Raw genomic sequence first — 22,459 nt, forward strand, 5'->3', positions numbered from 1 at the left:
CTTTGATAGGAGCTCCTCAGAAAACAAGCAAGAGATCCTTTACATTTTAAGAAGTCAGTTTAATGACACAAAACAAAACACACCAGTTAACATCAGTGACCCCACTGAACGAGACATGTAGCATGAAAAATCCTCTGACCTCATCCAAACAGCAGCCTTTTCAAACATTTAATCAAACAGCGACATGCTGCATGAGTTTTAGCAGCAGCCGTAGGTCATCTGCATCAACCTTTACAAACATTCAAAAACAGCTGCTGGATGAATTTTGTTTCACTGTAATACTGTTTCAGAAGCAAAAACAATGTTGTGAAAAATGCACCGCAGGAAGGCCACTCAAACAAGTTCAATAATCATTTGCTTATATTAAAAAAGTAGGTCAGCATGACTTTCATCATAACGAGTCTCATCACCACAGCTGCAGTGCTTCAGGCTGTTAGAGCGGTTGAGCGTAGTGGTTATGGCTTCAATTTAAAAAACATAAAATAAAAAGTCAATGGAGCAAAAATGCATATTTAAAAACAATGGCTTTGAGACATTTTGAATTTGTAGTGTCATTTTTCTCTACACTTTATATTAATTTGAGGGGAAAATGCCTCTGAAGGAGACTTTTAAATCTAATTTCTACATGTGTCCCACAGCTGCATAAGACAGTATTTAAAACATAAGCTTAAGTCTAACCTTAACCATGTGTTTGAGACATCCATCCTCCATCAAACCAGAATTATTTGCCATAAACAGATTTTTATTTTAACCATCTGTCTGTCAGGAACTTGCATTTACCTCATACAGAGAGAAGCAGCAGATTTAGACCTGCTGTAAAAAAGCAGATTATATCTAGGAGTATCTTAAGAATAGGGTGACCAGGTCATTTAAATTTCATCTCCCTTCTTCCACATTTTGAGACACTCTCCACATAGTTTGTTAAAGTTTACTAAAGTAAGCACGTGTTTCAGAGGAAACGTGTCTAAAAACCTTTCTGCTTATCAGACAGAACAGCAGTTTTAACACAAGAAAAAGGAAACACGACACAAGATCACAGAAATAAACAGCTTCAATTTATGCTTCTCAAAATCAGGGGAAATGCATTCAAATGACATGTCACATGATCGAAGTCAAACATGTGACCTAAAACTAAACATTTTTATCTTAACGTAGTTTACTGGGATCTGGCCACCCTACACGACACTTAAGTACTGATGATAAACACAATGTTTAAAAATTAAATATCATGTTAATAATGCTAAATGATAATATTGTAAATAATGGTGTAACTGTTTGTAGTTCAGCGTCTCACTGCACTATTTTGATTTTAATCAAGTTCTTTCTTATAATTTTTGCAAATTTACAGAATAACTTAAAACTTCATTATTGCTACTTTTTCATATAAATACTCTTAGATTTCATCTCTTTATTTGTACATAATTTGGGTTTTTTGATGGCATGATGTTCCAGTCTCTTATCACACCTCTGTTGGTAAGAGACTTGTATCTTTTGGAGAAAAATCTACAAATTCAAGATGTCCCTGTGCCTCCAGGGCAGTGTAAATATTCTCGTAAAAGCTATTCATCGCTGCAGTGGTGTCACTATAGTTAATAATTAGCAAAGACATCTGTTTGAATAGCAAAATAATTCTCATACATCCTCATATGTGGGCGAACATTTTACTTTACAGCTTTATGTACAAAAAAAACTCCTCAGCTGCTACACTGTGGAATAAGAATAGCCCTCCATTAAAACATTGAAAGTTGTAAAATATTACGTTTTTTTAAATACAAATATAAATTTTGCATGGTTGCCCAACAACCAGATGTCACAGGTTTATCCAACCAGTACATTTTTTTTGTCTTTACAGTTGTCTGCTCAATAAAAAAGGCAAAATTCAAAGCATTTATAAAACAGCTGTTACATGATGGCAGGAAAACAAATCCACAAGCTTGCAAACATAAAACAACTGTATGTGCCGACGTATGTAATCTCTTTCAGAAAAATTAGAGCGAGGCATATCAATTTGTTTTCTGAAAAATCAAACTGCCAAGTTGTTAAACCATTATTGCTTCTACGTTTTAGAAAATGTACAGAAATCTTTGAAATATCACAGATCATAGTGATGCAATCATAAAATTCAACATTTAGCAGGCTTTCTTCATTTCCATGTTTAATCATCGTGTGCTATGAAGGAGCTCTTGTTGCAGCTTGACTTTTAATATAAATTTTTAGCTTTATATCGATTTCTGCACAAAGCTTTTCATTTTGTAAATATGGGCTCTAAATAATCTGCCAGGTTAACTAAAGGTTACACTGACTCACTGCACCATCTTGTGATACAAAGTGGTATTACATAAAGGGCAGCCAGTTGAGATCTCTTTAGTCAAAGTGTTTTTTGTTCGCAATGTGTTCGATAGCTTTAACTCATTTTGAAAGGTCTGAGGCAAAACAAGCAAACAAACAAAAAGTCTCACAATAATTTAAACCTCCTAAAATTAAATATAATGTGAAGAATCAGCATCTGTGTATTATCCTGGGCAACCGTGTCCACTATTATACATAGAAAGTTCATTGTTTGTTAGTCATTAGAATGAACACATTTTAAAGCACAGCAGTGCCATTTTTGAAAGCTCCACCCCCTCCCCAGCCATCTATCCATTTTCTGCCTCTTTTTTGGAACCAGCTCACAGGGCCAGCAGCCTCAGCAGAGTAATCTAAAACTCCCTGTCACCACCACTTCTGGGGAGACACAAGTGTTCACAAGCCAGCTGAGAGACAATCTCTCCAGCGTGTCCTAGTTTGCACTGAGACCTCCTTCCAGTAGGACATGCCAAAGACGCCTCATCTAGGAGGTGCTCTGGAGGCATCTTACACCGATGAACCACCACAACTGCCTCCTTTCTATGTAGAGAAGAGCTGCTCTACTCTGACCAAGCTTCGCACCCTATAGCAAACTTCAGAGGAAGCTCACAGCTTGTATCTGCAGCCATCACTCAGTACTCACAACAGTGAGGGTAGAAATGTAGATAAGCAGCTTCAGTTTAACACCCAGTACCACAGCTGACTCCACACAAATCTGTTTGCCCAGCTCTGCTTCCACTCCACCCTCACTCCTGAACAAGAACACACAAAAACCCTCCAATTCAGGTAGCAACTTATTCCCAACCCACATGGGGCACTCCACCCTTACTGAGTCTCAGACTTCGTGTCATCCAAACTGCTCTACAATCAAGAATTTTTTTGTCAGGTGAATAAAACAGAACAGCTTCTATTTATCTTTATACAAGTTGATGATAATTTTCAGGAAAAAACTAAACTAAATATAGAAAATAAACCTTTTTAAAATCAAAACAACTGACAGTTTATTTCAGTTCATAGCAAGGACTTGAAAGTGCATTAAAATAATTGCTTAAAAGAGTTCTTTTGGCTTTTAAAAAGTTTATTTTTCTATGAACGATCTCGAGCGGAAACGGATACGGTTTGATCCTGCAATGAGAAACAAACGTTTAAGAATTGCGCTGAATTGAAAGAGTAAACAGCTTTAAAAATGCCAAATCAAACATGTGGCGCCAACTGCTGCGGTGATCCCCCACTTTTATGACCCAGAGCCTTCCTTTCTTTCCAGAAAGAAAGGAAGGCTCAAGCTTCAGTATTTCACAATAAAAGTCCATTCCACCATTTTAAATTTTTTTAAAAATATACGAAATTAGAATATACTTCAAGTAAAAGTGTTAAAATGGCCAAATAACTTCTAAGAACAATTTGTAAACCCTTTAAAATTGAAGTCAATAAGATACAGGAATTACCTGATTGTGACAGTGACACTAATCAGGAGAAAAGAAGAAAGTTCACAAACAACACGCAGAAAGTCAATCTCTCATTATTACCGATTATCATAAAACAATAATTATCTCTAGAAATCAAACTTTGGGGTCTAGCTCATATTTTTTGGTGTCCTCTCATTCATTCAAATGAAAAACTTTTTTTCCTTTTCATTTAAAATAAAAAATAAAAAATAAAAACCCCGAACAGATATCTTATAAATTTGCATTTCTGCAAGTATTTTTCAAATGATCTATTTTTCTTTCTTGGTGGATACGGGCCTGTCGGAGGAGATTCTACATGATTTTACACAAGAGTGACACAAAACTTCAGATGTTAAAAGAACAAAGCAAAGCAAACAACAACAGAAAAACAAACAAATATAAAGACCATTCTGAATTTCATTTTGATAGGTCATGTAACGATCATGTGACATGGATAAAAAAAGATGACTGGCTCCTGCAGAGAGTTATTGCAGGGGTCGCTGGTGGTTAGTGCTGTGTGTGTGTGTTTTAGTAACATCACATTATAAAGCACTGCTTGGCTCAGCTTGTTTGCATAAAGGTGTGAGAAGGGCACACTGGTCCAATTATGGATGAAGTGCACTTCTTCGGGAAACTTTTTACATTTCCAGATTTTGTTCAGTTAGACTGCAGCGACCCACCATCAATGTTTAAAAACAAACAAACAAACAAAAAAAAAATGTTAAGGAGGTAAAAACGTCCAGGGTCAAAGGTCAGTAAAAGTCATCTTCTTGTTGCTTGCGCACGCAGCCTCAGACTGTTCAGAAAATGCTATCAGGATCGAGCCCTCCAGGCTTTCGTCATGTAGTAATGTAGCAGTGATTAAAAAAAAAAAAAAAAAGTAGCACTTTCTAAACACTTCCTGGTCGATCCTGGTTTGACTGGTCATCTTAAAAAAAAAAAAAAAAATACCCACATGATCACTGACATGCTGTTTAGTCTGACTCATTGAGAGCTGGCACCCAAGTATGTGCTTTCCATCTTAGACCAGAGCAGATTTAAACTGGCACCCAGTCTGAGTGAAAGGGTCCACATCACCCTCACCTTGGAAACCGACTGGGAGGAGAGCCACCAAGCCCCCCCACCCAAAACTTTAAAACAAGCTTTAACTGGGGGTTAGTGTTGCAGCCTGCAGGGTTAGAGGTCAGAGCGTGGTGGGCTTGTGAAGGATGCCCTGCAGGTCCTCTGGTAAGGTCAGGATGACACCCTCGATATGGGCTCTCAGCTTCTCCAAGGTCCCGGGATGCACTGGTAACTTCTCCCTCTCTGCCTGAGTCTGCAGCAAAGAGCACAGTGAGACAAAAATGCTTCATCCAACAGGCTGAAGATGCAGCAGATGCAAGATACCAGGTGCATCAGCAGGGATTACTAACAAGCACAGCCATGTATGCTGTGTCAGTAAAAGTAAAGTAAAAGAAGGAGGAATTCAAGGCAGGGAGAAATTTTTTATTTTTTATTTATTTTTATTTTTTTTTTAAATTTGATGGACCTTGAGTTGAAGGTCATCTGCCCGAGAAAGAAGATGACCTTTAACCTGTCATCCTCCTGGGCGTGTTCAGGCAGCTTCCAGTGCCTGCATCCTGTTCTGACCATTTGCACTGTGTGTTTTGCAATTTCAGACACAGCTCAAACTTTACAGAGAATAAAGATCAATTTCTGCTTCAAGTGAACCTGAATGTCATGTTTTAAATCAGTTTTAAACTGCACAGCTCCCAGACCTGAAAGAAGCTGGGTTCCCACAGCTTAAGCCCGGTTAGATTTAAGACTTTGGCACTCCTCCTAAATTTATTTTAGTTTTTTTAAAAAGGCTTGTAATCATGAATGATGTCAGTTCTTCATTTCTTATGATACATCCATCGACCCATCCATGCAACACATAAAAAAAAGTTCTATGCTACGCACTCACTTCACTGCCTTATAAAACACTAGCACACACTTTAATCCAACAGATAAACCGGTCATGTTGCCTATGGTTCAGATTCAGTGCAGTTTTACAGTAGCTGAAGTTTCTCCCAGATATTCACATGCTTATTTAGCTTACTTAGCACCATGTTAGCATCACTTAACTCCTCCCAATAAATGACACCCCAGCCAGAAGACCTGTAGCCAGTGCAGTAATTATGGTGGATGTGCAGCATGTTGACACTGCACTGAATATCTAATGTAAAACAAAAAACCTAGTTTGGGGTGTATGTCATGTGTGTGCTGACTGAGAATGAACAGATAATGCAGGCACATTTTGGTTTTGATTTTTATTGGTCCGTGCCCAAAACCTTTTGACCTCAACATCTATTAACTTTGCAAGAAAAGAGAAAAGCTACAGGACTATTAGCTGTTGTGCTAGTAGCAGAGCCGTAGTTTAGCAGTAAAAGTACAGGAGGTTTTAGTAGAGGCAGTAATATTAAAGTTATAGACCATGAATCATCTTTACAGACCAGTTTGTCTTTCAGCTTCAGGACCAGATCGACTGTCTCCACCTCTGTGTGCTTCTGGATTCTCTTCTGGAGATCCTGCAGAAGAACAAATGACATGGAGATCGATAAAGGTGTCTGGGACTCAATTCAAGGGTACTCATTACATTTTATGACTCAATTCAACACTGATATTGTTGAATTGAGTCGATGTTGACTGATGGCCATTAAGATATACAGAGCTTTAGCCAATGGCATCACTTAACTACTTTCTAACATCCCATCTATGTAAAAACAGAAAATAATAATAATTATGCTCAACTTTATGTTCAGAGAGCCAAAGCCTCAGACCACTCTAAACACAGTTAGTTTAATCTTGAATTTGTATGATGCTTTGGATATTGCCTTTTCATGGTCCCTCAAGTTCCACCCACCTGCTGTTCAAACCTTGAGGAGCCAATCAGAAGTTAACTTAAAAGCATAAAACACTAAAATAATGTTTCAGACAGACTCAGCCCGATCTTTATACACTCCAAGCCTTTCTCCTCCTCACCTCCTCACACAGCGCTTCGAGGTGCAGGGCTTCCAGTTTCTGCGTCATCTCTTTCCTCCTGTTGCGGAACCAGCCGTCAAAGTTGGGAGACTTGAGGAAATGCCTTTAAATTTAAGAAGAGAAAAAAAAAAAAAAAAGAGAGAGTTCATATGACACTCGGGATAGTCTGCATTCCGACAACATGTCAGTGATTCACTACTGACATCCTTTCAGTCTGTGTTACAATCAAACCATTCATACTTAACCCAGTAAAAACCTCTATGGCTTATGAACTTAAAAATACAGATTTCCATGTGATAAATTAACTTCTGCAGATAGATTTTTTTAATAAAGGCTTATGCCTGCACCTGTAGAGTCCTATCCAGTCTCCTTTCAGTCTGGACGTAAGCTGAGGTCCAGCTTTCTCCAGTGTCTTCATGAAGTCCTGCTGTATGAACGGTCGTAGCTGAGGAGGACTCTTCCAGGGACTGATGGACTTTTGGAGAGGCATCAGACTGGCCACGTACCGCTCCTGCACCACACGAACAAATCATTTTAGTTGAAGCCTAAAATGCTTATTGTCATTTGTAAAATTAAAATCACATATTTACAGCTTCATAGCCCGATGTATCAGAGTTAAATCCACTTCTGTGAAATCTTTCAAACTCAGATTCAACTCTAAAAAACACAGCATTCATTATAGAGTTCTTGGATCTGATTGGAGGATACCACATACATAAAGTAATTGGTTGTTACCAGTGGAATGATGAAGCTTTGTGTCAGTTCTAAGAAGTAGCGCCGAAGAATTGCATTCTGGGCTGCAGAGGGTCTCTTCTGTTGAACACCCTGCAAAACAAGAAAATACATAAAAATATTTCATATTTTCAATAATGAATAAGGGGATGCTTAAAAATGGGAAATATCTCACCTTCTGAAGCTGTTTGATGATTTCTTCATCTTTGTTGAGATACGGTTTATATGCAGTGTACACACCTACAGAACACACACACACACACACACACACCAGACTGTTTTTTTAGTTATTGCGGGACCTCTTGCACAATTTGTCGGTGTGTGTGTGTGTGTGTGAGTGTGTGAGTGAGAGATTTCATGTAATATTAAAAAAAGTAAAAAATCTTTATAATACAGAAAAATAAATAGAATAAAAGGGGGATGTGAAATATCTACCGGGTTTAGAGTCCAGAGTTTTGAGGTTTTTCAGTTTCTTGACTTTCATCTGCTTGGCCATCTCTCCTGTGAGTGCCAGGTGGTGAAAAGAGTGATCAGACAGGTTGATATTTCTCCTCCATTTCAATACATCATTACCTACTTCATTAACACACTTTTTGCACAGAGACATCTTTTTGAACAGGTTTGAGACCCTGTATGTCTCAGTTTGCTGAAGCTGTAACGTTTACCTGCTTGTTTCATGTCTCCGATGCGGATGATGTGCGGCCAGTGCTGCAGCGTTTTTGCAAAAAAAGGATTGGTCACTCCTAGAATGACTGACGGCCTGCGGAAACACAGATTAATAACTTTTAACACCAATAAGCAGAAAACAATTTTCAACACTCAAATTTCTAACAAAGTAACTTCTGTTCATTGGCTCCCTTTTAAATTAGAATTTCAAACATCCTGAATGACCACGCCCTATCATCACTTTTTTCCAGCTGCTGTATGGAGTGGCAGCCTGTTCCAGCAGCTCCTGTTGCTATATTTAAAATTAATTTAGGGACTTTATTGCATGATTAAATTGATTTATTTTCCTTGCTCATTTTGATTTATTTGAAGGTGAAATAGATACTTTTTGTTTTACAAATCTACTCGTGGCAACAGACTCTTCACCAGCTGATCGCTCCACTGTCCACAAATTTATCCCAGCTACTAATACCAATGACACAACAGCATGGCGTCATTTTATTTTTACTTACGGAGCCTGCGTCCTGGTGGTGTACTCCTTAAACTCACTGTCATGAATGGTGAAGTACGGCCGGAAATCACTGCAGTAACGCAGAGGAGCAATGCAGCTGCAGAGGGGGAAAAAAAACATTAAAACATTTTCTAACATTTTTAAACTAGAGTGTTTACTGAACCTTCTGACAAATTAAAAAGAAAAAGAAGAAGAAGAAGAAGAAAGTAAATGTCAGTCTTAATATTTTAATTTTAATTTTTATAAGTTTTGGTACATCTGGCATTTTTGTGACTTTTTTCAACATAAAACACGTGAAGGCGACAGGATTAAGTTGGGGGGGGGGGGGGTTTATTAATACAATCACACTTATTTTGTAGACATCTCAAGTATTCACATTTTAAATATAATGCGCTTGGCCTAAATAAATCAGCATTTTACCGACGCATATGACAGTGTGCGTTGGATGAAAAACACCTGTCTGATCACTGTACAAACAGAAACATATGTAGACCGACTCATTTGCTGGACTATAAATTACACTTTATAACACATTTATAACAGGAAGACATGTCTAGATGTCATACATCAAATTTTCCTGAACATGAAGACACAAAATTATATAAAAATTAGCTTTGGGTTTGTTGTTAAGTACTGGTCTATATATTATCCTGGCACAATAACCGCTGCTAACTTACCTGACCAAAGCTAGCACAGTATCAGATGACTCGGCTGGTGATGGCGCCATGACAACAAGTGCCTCCCCCAGCAACACCAACTCCCAAAGCATCTGGAGATGGAAGAAGACTGGATAGAAACACCTGGGGGGGGGGGACGACACGACAATGAGTGGAGTAAGTCTCTTTCCCACTGTTTGCAAACCAATTTCAAACAAAGTCAATTTTGACAACGTCAAAGACACATGGCTGTGTTACATTCTCAGGTTGAACCTTGTTGAACTGCTAGATTTCAATTTTATTAATTTACCTCAGAACCTGAAGGTCTTAAAAGGTTTCAGCAGATTTGGTCAGGAGCACAACCACCAAGCTGGGTGATTAATATTCTTTTTTTACCTGAATACAGAATATGCTGATTTACACAGCAGAGCACCCAAAACAGTAACTCTGACCTTTTAATAATGGGCATGACTATTCATTTTGTCTGCACCTCCCCCACAGAGACACAAGGTAGAAGCAAGTTTTCAGAGACGCCAACTAAACACTGAAATCAACCCTCCTTGCGAAAGGCCTGTCTTCACTTTCTCTCAGTGTTTTTGTTTTTTTTGATAAGCAGTTCTCCTCAGCTGAAGCATTAAGTGATATTGTTCTTGATTCAGTGACAGTACCATGATTAAGCAGCAGGTGGGGACAAAACATGTCCGAAGCAAGAAGAACACTGTGACAGAGGACTTAAATTTCTGTGTTAAGGCTACCCTGTAGGTACACGTTACACCTTAACCTGACGTGTACGTCCCTGGAAATTCACACCGATGCAGTTTGCAGCCGACTGGCTCGTTCAGTGCCACGCACCAGGTTTCAAACAGATCAGTGAGAGCATAACAATTATTACCTCGATGTAAGTTCAGCAATATAATGACACACATTTGTAACAAATGGATGGAGATCGCCTTTCTCGACTTATAAAATAGGGGCCCAAACATCAGATAACATACACCAAATACAATCCCAACATACATTATCATACCAAAGCAAGTCACTAAAAAAAATATCCAAAAATTACCTAAACAATCCTAACATATAAATAACGCTAATCCAATCTAGACATTGTCACACAACAATAATGGTAAAATACATAAAATATGCTGGCAGCACGGTGCAGAAAGAAGGTCCCGAGTTCGACTCCACCATCTGGGAGTACGGTGGAATTTCTGCGTGAAGTTCCTCCCACAGTGCAAAGAGATGCAATTATTGAGGTTAGGTTAACTGATGATTCTATAGGTGTGAATGACAGCTGGGATACACTCTAGCACCCTGATAAGCAGAAGAGAATGGATGGATGCCGGCGACCAAGACTTGCACGAAAAGACAGACTGGGACATGACAACAAGCAACTTAACACCAATCACAAGCTTCAATGTTGCAATGAGACTATTACGTAACATAGGTTGCATCTTAGGCTCTATAAAGATTTAGTCTAAATCAGCCTTGACCTGCAGGACTCACCTGAAGAGGTCCACTTCATGAATTGTTGGGAGCACAATGGACACCATGCTATCACTCTAAAACACAAAAACACACTTTCAGCTTTAATATTCACATAATGCTCAGTGTGTCATCAGACATCATACAAACAGACAGAGTGTTTGTGCGCACGCGAGTGTAAGATCACCTGGGCGGATTGGACCAGCTGTGACGTTCCTGGTTTATCATAAGAGGTTGGGATGCGAACCTGCAGCACATAGCACAGATTTTCATCAGAGAAACAATGATAGACAACGACATTTGTAATTAGTGACGGCCTTTTCTAATTCTGTTTAGGTCCTTCTTACTAGTATTATCCACAGGCATATGGAAGAGTTTGTCCTGAAAAGAGGATCATGCAACTCTTAAATGGCTGAAGTCATGAAAGAGTGCATCTTTAGCAGCAGTTGGGAACATCATCTCAAAGATAGGAGCAAACCTCACTCCACATTATGTTTAGTGCAATCGTAAATTCATGAACTGAATCATCTGTAAACTTTGGAAACTTCTCTTTTTGGACTGGAAAAAATCTTTTTGCTTTGAAGTTTGTTTGAACTTTTACACAGAAACTATTTTTAGTTTCTTGTTTGCAGTTATTTTTTTGTTTAAATACTACTAGCACTTTAATTTGTATTACTTAAATAATATTATTTATTTCATTTTTACTCTGTCATATTGAGAAATGTTAGAAATACATTTGATTATTTTCAAATTCATATGCTTCCTGGGTTTTTATTTTAATTTGCTGTGGGACGAGACAACAGGGTGATGGAGCATAGAACAGAAGGTCTGCCCACAGGAAGCGGAGATAAGAGTTACTGAAATAGTCGTTGTCTAATCGAGTAATTGAAGAAAATAATCTTTAGTTACAACCCTACCCTAGACTTACAACATTCATCCTTACAATAATCAAACTCGTTTCATAGTTTTACGAGCATGTCTGGAGTCATTGTAGCCACTGCTGTTGTTATGCTCCCTACCAGCAACCACGTAAAATTCAAAGACCCACTCTAATAACACGTTTTGATCATTAACAGTGAACGACTGCTGAATTAAAGCACTTTGAAATCAGATTTTTATTTATTTATTTTTTTTTTAAATACAAATGTATTAAAACACTCATTAAAGTGATAAACTTAACTAAACCAAACCTTCAGTCCCAGAACTGTACCAATTTGTACTCTTTAAAACAAAATAAAAGACATGAAGGACACAGAAGTAGTGAACCAACTTCATAACATTGAAAACATTGAAGTTACCTCACTAAGCCCCTAAATGCTGCTTTAAAGTACAGGTTACTGCTGACTGCGAAGCATTCTTGTTCTACCTGAACAAGACTGCCTGATTAAACAAATATTTGCCTATCGTGGGAAATTGAATCGAGCCATCTTTAAAGTTATTAATTAGACCTGTTCTTTACCTGTCACGACATGTCAAAACTAAACATCTGCTGGTTTCAACTTAGTGCGTGAGTGTACCTTGAGGACTACACCCATGATAGGCAGCGTCAGGATTCGTCCAGGATGAGGCGTTGGCCAGCGATCGATGTCATTACAAGCTATCAAACACAACAACAATTTTGAATTAAAAAGGATCTTCTCTGAAAACAGAAAAAGGATTTATTTAAGTATACAGAAATAATTGGCTGCCTCTCTGATATTCTTCATCTTCTGTGGCAAGACAAGTTCACAATCATGGAGACTGGTCAGCAGCTACAGTCACTGCTTTCTGACTTGGCAAACCACTTGTGATTTACAATTCCTTAGTCAATGTGCAATCAAACTTTCAAAATAAGGGGATCATCCCTTACCAAATTAAAGATGGCATCATTGCCTTATACTGGTCGGTATTAATCTATAATCAACTAGAATCTACAATCCCTATAAATAGTTTCCAATTAGACATGGGTAAAACAGTGGGTTGGCCGACCCTCCATGGCTGCACCTGAGAGGTGGGAGTGCCCAACAGGACAACCCCTCTTTTAGTCCACACTGTCTCCACTTATAGTTCATATACTCTGGTCCGAATCAGCTGATGAGTTTGTAAACTTAGTTTAGAACTTTTTTCACATTGTTTGGTTTGGTGTGTTTTTTTCACATAAGGAACTCCAAGCAAGCCAAAATGCATCACTACAAACCATGTGAGTCTATGGGCTCAAATTGTGGTCATAAATATTTTGTACTTGTAAATCAGGATTTGTATGTGTAAAAAGAATTTGTGTGAGTGTAAAACAGATTTGTGTGTGGACTTAAAATAGGTGTGAAACTGCACTCAAGTTTCAAGTTACAAGTACGAATTTTGACCCTGTTTTCCTTTCATCTGATTGTGATTGACACGACATTGGCCAAATTTAACTATCCAAACAGAGAACAGATGGGTTTGGCTGTCGGAGGAGCGCTTTTTTGAACTGCAGGTCCTTGAAGGGTAATACAGTTTGAAGCTGGAGGATCTCTATGTAAATATCCGATAGAAGCTAGGTCCCCTAACTTTCAGTAGCTGTTGAAAGGATAAAGTTGTGGTATATCAGTGGTTAGAAATACCATTATTACTTTAGGATTAGTTTAACACAAAGTCAGGGCTTGCCTGGGACCATGGCTGTGAGTCACAGTGTGCAGCATAAAGGTACTTTCACATCAGACGCAGCATGTGCTGCTAATGCTAACTAAAAGCCAAGGATCCAGAATTTGTTGCACTGGCTGCTGGGCTCTGTGGGTTTTTGCAGCAGCTCTACCTGTACTAGATGCACCTGCTCATTGTCGTTTCTATCTCTGACTTTATGTCCTCTTCAAGAGTTTCTGGTTTTTTTGCTGGTTCTTCAAATATTCAATAAAAACATGTATGCTCATTAATAACGAAGAAAGCTTTGTAACTATCCCCACTAGTGAAGACTGTCATTTCCACAATACTGCCCCCCCCCCGGTCCGCAGCGCTGTTGGAAAGGCCCTGGAGGTCCCTGTATTAAGCACATAAACCTGTGACACAAAAAATCACCAAACTGAGACCACCACAGACTGTTTTCCTTCGTGTTGATGAAGGAAAACACTGGGCTGGCATGTAAAAAGGCATTTATTCCCTTCAAGGACCTGAAGCTCCATAAAGAACCCCTCCAATAGCCAAACACACGTATTTTTTGGCTAAGTCCACACACAAATCTGTTTTTTTTTTTTTGTTTTTTTACACACACACACACACACACACACACACACACACACACACACACACACACACACACACATTCTTTTTACACATACAAATCCTGATTTACAAGTACAAAATATTTATGAACACAATTTGAGCCCATATGAATCCACTCACTGGCCAGGAGCAATGAGCGGAGCAACAAAAGTAAATACAGGAAGAAGGTGCTGTATTCTGGACCACTGGAGAACATGGAGAATTTACATTCATTTCACATCTAGCTGCTAGCCCCTACAGACCTTTGCACATCTGCAGTACCTTCCCACATTGAGAATACAAAGCATACGTGGTTATGGGATATTTTTTTAATCTCAAAATTGTAACATACACCTTGCATTTCGTTCGGATGATGGTCACATCACACCATAAACAAACAACTCTGGGGTTTATTCCTTCAAAGGGTCACAGTGCAGCTGTTTTGGTCTATACATAAGTCCAATTACTGTGAACTAAATGGACTAAACACCACAGGTGTGAAAACACACTTATCCACAATCCTCTCTTGGTTTTCTTGGTTATTTTGTTTTTGCAGCCATATCCAACTTTAGATACTTTTTCAATGAGACACCTTAGGTAGTACCGTTTACCATACTCTCACATCTCACTGCACCAATTATTGATTAGGTAATTTGACTGACTAATTAAACCCTATTGTGCGTGGGCTCTCCTTGTTTGTTACTAGCCTGGATGAAATTACTGAAAAGCAGTACTTCCAACACATATTAGATATTAAATACTAGAGACACTGACTTTAGAGGGAAAAACTTGCTCTAAGAGGACATTTCTATTTTGTGGTTTTTGGTTAATGAAAGTAAAGAAAAACAAACAAAAGCCGTTTTAGTCATTTTAAAATTATATTTATCTTTTTTTTACTATTTCTCTGAATTAGACAGTGACAGTTTGGTTTGGCTGTCAACATCTTAAATTGTTCCTTAGTTCTAAGTAAAACATCTTTTTCAAGTCTGACCATATCAATGAAATCTCATTTTGCTGTATTCTTGAAGTCCTCAAAACCTAAACAGACGAGAGGAAACTCATTCCTGAGAACAGATATAAAATACATGTCTTGTGATTAAATGTGCAACAAACTGGTTTCTCTAAACTTTGTAAGAGGCCAACCAAGCTTACGATGACATCTGATAAACTGAGAAGTCTCAGTACAGCGGACCTGCTGCCAAGCTGATACGTTGTGCCATAAAAATAAAAATGCTGAAACTAGATGTAACTAGGATGTGAAAGCACTGTAAAAGTGTGAACTAAGGACTGTGTAGTTAACTCTTCTGGACCACACGGAGCTGAGACAGGATTACACAAATGATTGCATACAGACAGGTAATCAAACTGACCAGCCTCCAGGCAGGGCTCCTGTTTCTCAAAGTATTCAGGAGCCATAATCTTCAGCAGCGAGTGGAAGAAGGTCACATAGGGCAGCTGACTGATCAAGACGAGAGACTGGAAAGAGACAGGCACAGCAAGAAAGAAAGAAAAAAGAAAAAAAAAAAAAAAAAAAAAAGAGGGAATTGTATTTTCAGACATTTCATCAGTATGTAATTTTTTTTAGTGGTTTGATTTTGATTTTGTCTGAAAGATGTCAGAATATAGTGAGCCGACAATCCCTCATTTTGTCTAGTAATAGATTAAACCCCAAAGAGCAAATAAAAACTGCAAATAAAAACTGAGAATCAAACCCAAAGCTTGAACTAGTATATGCTCGACATGGGCCTTTGTTTCTTATTTTAACCCTCTGTATACCTGCGGTCATGATAAAGTATAATGTTACATTTGCACCACATTAAAAAAGCCTTTTGAAATAGCGTCGGGTAAAAATAAATCATTTTAGATAATTATATATATCAAATTTAACATGCATGCAGTTTTTCTATCAAGGAGAGCACTAATACAGTTAATCACAATGTAACCTTGCCTGAAGTGGGAGTACTACTATTGTAAGCCTAAAATCATAACCAAAAGGTGTTGCTGAAACCATTTAATCTCTGAAATATGGAGAGAAAAAAAATCGCTTAAAACCATTATAAGTCCTATTGTGGTAACAGGAAGCATAATCTCTCTCAAATTTTTTAACACAGTGCATTGTGTGCTGGATCCTTGTTCATGCTTAAGTTTTCTATCACCGGCTGCATTTAGTCCTCCTGCAGTTTGACACTGACCTTCTGGAAGTATCCTCTCTTCAAAGATTTGTCTCGCACCTGACGGAAGTACACATAACCATAGTAATGGCCCTGCTCCCTCTGTAACACACACACACACACACACACACACACACACACACACACACACACACACACACAGCAAATTATCAGTTCACAGATTCTTATTTTACTCTCAGCACACAAAACTCTACACTGTGCAGTTTATGTGCCTACAGAGCTGTGTGTGTGTTAATGAGCGGTGCCTAACCTTCAGACAAGGTGGCGCATCTCTGTCAGTGGTTTCCAAGAAGCAGCCAAGTGACGTCTTCCTGTTGGAACCCTGCCGGAACCGGAAGCAGAACTGTGTGTCACCAAGGCAACCTGGAAAAAGAGGGCAGAGCAATGACCAACACTATGCAGATAAACATGGTGAATACATATAAATATGGATGTATATTCCAGTATTTTCTAAGATCAGACTAGCATATAGAACCAAAATATACATAAGCTGGGGAAAAAATAAAAATCACTTCATAAAGACACATTAGCAAAGGACTGCTACAAAACTTTAGGAACATTCAAAAACTTGTACTAAATTATTCTTTAAACCCAAGTCTCTTGTGTATGAAAATCAAAAAATATACAACTTAATTTGTTCTGAAGAAGAAAAACTGCACTGTCCTCAGCTAACTTTAAACTAAGATTATAAGTGTGATCATAAATAGATTAAAAAAAAAAAATCACCTTTGAGAAACAACAAAAACACTGCAGAATCCACCACAACCTATTTCTGTACACATCTGCATTGTGCACACCTGTAAAAATAAAGAATTAAAAAATGTACGCTGCAGAAAAATGTGACATCGATGAGCACTGGTCAGCTCTTCTAGCCTGCATCCTCTGGTCTTTTAGGCAAACAGGAAGAGGAAAACGAAAGAAAAAAGGAAACAGGAAGTCCTGCATAAGCCATGAACCAGAAGTTAACCTCAGCAGGAGGTCAACACATCTTTAGACAGAGAAAATGAGCTTTAGGACATTCAAAGAAAGACAAACACTTCAGCTCAGGCTGGTAGACTTAAAAGCATTCCACTTCATAAGTCACGCATACATAAGCACACACTACCAGGAGCACCAGAAAAGGACAGCCAAGACTCCATGACATCATTCAGTCGGGTTGCATTCAAGACCACACAGCATGAAAACAGGCCACTGCTGCCGGACCACAGCTCTGAATTAATTTTGAGTTTCTAGTCACTCAAACACAGTCCGAATACTTCTGTGTACTTAAAGAAAGACTTTAAAGCTCTTTGCTTTATTTTCCACAAATCACATCAGTCCCCTTTTAACAACAAGTTGACCAATGCCACGTAGAGTTCACAGGACAGGCAGCATCAGAATTAAATACGTTTTTACAAATGACTTGACTTTTTACCCCCCTCCCCCAGTACAGATGAAGAAGAGGCAGGTCTGAGCATCTCCACTTAAATTGCTGCTTGCTCGGCCTGGAAGGAAACGGATGGAGGTAGTCGCACAAATGTAGAGCAACCTTACATCTGATCCGATTACTGGCCTATTCATTTATGCACAATAACTTGTTTTATAAAGCTCTATTGGGTATGAGACGCATGAAGAGTCAGCAGTTTCCAAATAAAGAGCACAAAAAAAATATTCATCTGTCACCATTTATTCTGAATTCCCAAAGTGGATTAATGACAAATTATGCCAAATCTGTTCAGGATGTAAGGCTAAATTATGGACGACACACACACAGAGAAAGAGAGCTGCAGTTCCTCAGTTTAATGTCTCTCTCCCCCTTTCTCTCTGACAAACACCTACAGTGAGAGATATATATAGCAGCCCTGTAAGCAGTCTGTCCTAATCCTGTCTTCAAACTGAGGGCAGCAGGCTCCTTTAGCTTCACCCCCCTCTGACTCAGTAAACTAAAACACACACCTGCGGGCAAACACACAAAGCCACAGTGGTGTTTGTACATGGGTGTGTGGTGAGTGCGCTAACCACTATACCGTAATCTATCTTACATTTAATATTTTAGTAATTTAAAAAAAATCTAAGAGTATCAGTGAAAAAGATACTGAAGTTACCAAAAAAAAAAAAAAAGAATAAGTAAAAAATTTTATGACTTAATGCTGTTCAGCTGATATCCATCCACCTACAGTTACTTCTCCAAATATTTATGGACCTATGCAGTGGATTTCAAACAATCAAGATGTGACTGAAGTGTAGACTCTCAGCTTTAATCCAAAGTGTTTAGAAGGAGTATTGCATTAACTACAGGAATGACTGTTTAGGAATTACAACCATTTTTATACACATCCCACACAGAGTTGGAAAGAGCTGCACCTAGCATTACAGCCAACACCTTGTATAAACTAGGTCTTTTCAAGCAGCACCCAACCAGATGTTAGCAAATTTTTCCATCACTGATGAAAAATCTGAAAGCTGTTAAAACAAAAAAAACAATAATGTAACGTGTCTCTCTCATGACTACAGAGGTGCAGAAAGAGTGCCTATTTTGTATAGTATCTAGTTTGCAAATCAAAAAACGTGCAGTGCGTGAGCTCTTCTGATGAGGATGTGCGTGTATTTGTCCGTTTTAGATGACCTAGTTCAGGCCACAGATTTTATCCGCCATGCTTTGGTTCAATAACATGTGACAGTAACGGTACTTAATTATGTCATCAAGCCTGTCAAACTGTAGAATGGTTCTGAAAAAGCAACGAGGCAAAACTGGATCTTGATTTGCATTAGAACCAGCTCCAGCCCCAGTTTGGTGGATGCGAGATAAGAGAAAAAGGCTGAAACACAAACTCACCTGAGTTGGAGTCAGGGAATGAAAGGTAGCAGATGCTTGTTTTCTGAAAGAACAGCAAATATTTAGTTTATGTCCTTACCTCTTTTATTACATCAGCTCAGGTTTACATACCCATACTAGGCTTTGCCTGCCTCAGAATGGGCCTTTGTGAATCAATCCATCAACATGTGATGCTTTTTAACATGTCGATAAATGTTCCAAAAACAAACCTTTCTTTAAAAAAATAAAGAATAAATTCAGTGTAACTCACCTCTTTCTCCGACAGTTTGGAATGATGAGGGTAAATGACCTGAAAGAGAAAAAACAAACAAACAACACTTTACCCAAAGAAGAATCTCACAAACGCACAACTGAAAACTTTGGTCAGCCTCTATTATGTGCTGTGCTTATGTTGTTAAACTGTAAAAAGAACTGGAAAACTGTAATACAATGCAAGGATGTTATAAACTGATTTTAATGTGACTGAGAGACAAAGATAAAAACTAAAACATAAAAGTTAAATTATGTTTTACAATGAAGATTTCTTACACCATAAAAATAAATAAATAAATAAATAAATAAATAGATAAATAAATAAATACAACCCAATAAAAACCCACAAACACACACAGAAGTGAGCAAATTCAATCAAATAATTTTTTTAAACTACTGAATAATGTTAATTGTTTACACAATACACACAATTTTTGTAGTTCTAAGTGTTCCCATTTTAAGCACTTAAAAAAAATAGCTGTACTTTTACAATTTTAGATTTCCTTTAGTATAAAAACAATCTACAGTGTTTATATTTTTCAAACTAGAAATGTATCAATGACAACATTTTGGTTTAATACTTGTGTTGAGATTTGTTTTAAAATGTTTTATTAAACATTTTAAAACAAAACTTTTATAGTCCTTTCAGTTTTTCATGGCAAAATTTGTTAATATTTGCCCAGTTAAAAAATGTATCTTGCATTTATCTAAAAGTTTAATATTGAACTTTATCTATAGTCAAGTTAGAGGTGGGAATCACCAGACACCCCTCGATACAATATTAACAAAATATTTCTCTCAAAATATGATACTGTTGCTATTTTTAACATTTTGTGATGTGCTGCATTTTCACAACATATATTGCGAATTATCACTTTTTTTTAAAAACAGCAAATTATCTCCTTAAGTTAAACTTTGTCAATATTTATATTTTATCTAATAAGATAACGTTATCTTCAACTACACCAAAATGGTCATTAGAACCACTCACAAATGTTGCTGTAAGTCAGAGTAAGCCTGCTATCAGTCTGTGATTGAATGAGGTCAAGTTGGCAATTACATGCAATCTGTTTCTGATAATGCACAATTAACTGTTATACACCATCAAAAATCACATCTGTTAATGTCTACCTAGACAGAAATTAATATTCAACTATTATAATTGCTCTTAACCAGCTAGCAGCTAGTTGAGTTGAGTCCCTTCCAGTTGTGCTCGTTGACAAAGACTCATTCAGAGCAACAGTAGCATCTTCAGAATCAGAATCAGAATCAGAATACTTTATTCATCCCGAGGGAAATTAGGGGTTACAGCAGGCAGCACGCTAATGGCGCATGCGCACTCACAAAGGAACCTTCTGACCAACTTTACACAAACATTGGCAATCATTCTGCATTTATAAATTAGACAGCAATTATTTACATACCTTCGACAGTCTCTCTGACAGCGATTTTCAGTCAGTCCAAGTCAGACTGCAACTGTCTGCAGAAAGGATGCCTCCTGAACTGCTTAGCTTTGTCAAGCTAAGTGTGTCCAGTGGTTTTGGTTGAACCAGTTTAATGTTAAGTTTGTTCAGCTAATGTTACCTCAGCACGGTGAAGCATGAAATGAGCCATCTTGTTCATAGTACTCCCAGAGTATTTTAAATATTTAATTTAAAAATCAGTATCTGGTATTCCTATATCATTACAGTATCGTGATACTATGCTGTATTGATTTCCCCCCACTACTAATTCAAATCAAGTAAAATTTTGATATACCCATTAAAAAACAAACAAACAAATATGCTGATCCATGTGCTGCACTGCTGATAGTACTGCTGATGAATTTACCGTACTAAGTACTATATCCAATTAGTAAATCAAAATGATGAAATGCTCTGTAGTCTTAGTGTAGCTCAGTCCCCTGGAGAAAGTGAAACAGAAAGACCTGAAGAAGTCTGAATCTGCATAGTTGTTTTTCATTTAAACATTGTTATCAGGTAACTGATTAATGTGTGTTTCTATAAATCCTGTGAGGTCAACAGGTGTTGGGGAATTTTTTTGCCTTTGTGACTTCAGTAGGATTCAAAACATTTGGGTACCGTTTTAAGTTGAATTATTTTTTTTGTTTTTTTTTTAAATATGCAACTTTCTGCAAAATACGTCCATTTGAAGTTATAGCCTGAGTGATGCAGTGGCTGCTGGGACGGACTAACTTCAGCTAAGGACACCAAACACGCTTCCCCGTAAGCTCGGCATTGTCATAAAGTGATCCTACAGTAAAATGTTCTGCTAGTTTTGTGAAGCGCGTGTGTACTCGTGTAATCATTGTTAAATCAAAGAGTGGCAAAATGAAAGGAGCTAATGAAAGTGATTTGTTCACTCCCCTCCAAGAATTAGCCCAAGCCTAAAAAACTGCTAACTTAGACATTTGTAGCCTCACTGAGTTTAACATGACCCCGCTGTCCCCGGCGGATACTTTTGTCTCACCTCCACCGCCTGTCCGAGCTCCAGGTCGAAGCCGACCACACAAATGCAGTGCAGCCAGGCGGAGAAACGGTCCCAGGGCAGCAGAAGAGCCTCCTCCGTCTCCTCGTCGCCTCCAGGCCCGGGGGGTAGCGTTATTTCCTCCGCCGGGGAGATGCTGCTAGCGTCCTGGTCGTCCAGATCCTCCGACTCTTCGACCGGCTCCCCCAGCTCCTCCGGGCCTTGCAGAGCCATAGCTACGGCCCGACACCGGACACAGAGATGCTCTGAAGAATGTTAACCGTTTCCTAAATATGTTTAATGGTATTTCAGGCCAACTTGTCCGCAGGTAACAACAGGAGACAAGGAGGGTGCAGAAAGTAGCCACTTAGCTTCCAATTAGCATTTCAGCAGCAACGTATTACGTTCTTTGTGCAACGTCATCACGCACAAACGTCCCTGAGCTGACTTCTACATGCCGTATTAAATAATCCATATAAAATCAATAAACAAATAATTACGTAGTTGTTTTTAATATTTGGTCTAATTTTTTCCAAATGGTTTGCACACAGACATAAAAAGAAATTTTTAAAAAGACATAAAACAGGATAGAAGAGATTTTTCTTTTCAAATCAAAGCTTTTAAAATCAAAATTATGAGATCCAAAGTCAAACATTAGACCTGCTAAGTCACAGCAT

At 38.2% G+C, this 22,459-nt stretch overlaps 1 protein-coding gene across 1 annotated transcript; it reads right to left on the minus strand.

Moving 5' to 3' along the window:
- Positions 1 to 38: 38 nt before the first annotated feature.
- Positions 39 to 22,188, minus strand: dennd6a (DENN/MADD domain containing 6A). Its single transcript, XM_086292968.1, has 19 exons — positions 21,786 to 22,188; positions 19,315 to 19,353; positions 19,065 to 19,107; positions 16,500 to 16,612; positions 16,250 to 16,330; positions 15,428 to 15,533; positions 12,362 to 12,441; positions 11,032 to 11,091; positions 10,866 to 10,921; positions 9,381 to 9,503; positions 8,705 to 8,800; positions 8,192 to 8,286; positions 7,962 to 8,027; positions 7,702 to 7,766; positions 7,530 to 7,619; positions 7,142 to 7,305; positions 6,795 to 6,897; positions 6,266 to 6,340; positions 39 to 5,106 (listed from the first exon to the last, which is right to left on the minus strand). Exons 1-19 carry the CDS (start codon positions 22,014 to 22,016, stop codon positions 4,975 to 4,977), a joined length of 1,818 nt encoding a protein of 605 aa, XP_086149094.1. The 5' UTR covers positions 22,017 to 22,188; the 3' UTR covers positions 39 to 4,974.
- Between the last annotated feature and the right edge of the window lie 271 nt (positions 22,189 to 22,459).

This window comes from Aulonocara sp. 'chitande type north' Nkhata Bay, linkage group LG5 (genome assembly GCF_057382095.1).
Source record: "Aulonocara sp. 'chitande type north' Nkhata Bay isolate Kocher_YH1m ecotype deep benthic linkage group LG5, A_spYH_male_GT1.1, whole genome shotgun sequence".
NCBI lineage: Eukaryota > Metazoa > Chordata > Actinopteri > Cichliformes > Cichlidae > Aulonocara > Aulonocara sp. 'chitande type north' Nkhata Bay.

Coding starts and splice junctions, on each gene's coding strand:
- dennd6a (XM_086292968.1), bottom strand. CDS start 22,016: ATGGCTCTGCAAGGCCCGGAGGAGCTGGGGGAGCCGGTCGAAGAGTCG. Junction 19,108..19,314: donor CCAAACTGTCGGAGAAAGAG/GTGAGTTACACT, acceptor CTGTTCTTTCAG/AAAACAAGCATCTGCTACCT. Junction 5,107..6,265: donor TGAAGCTGAAAGACAAACTG/GTCTGTAAAGAT, acceptor TCTTTGCTGCAG/ACTCAGGCAGAGAGGGAGAA.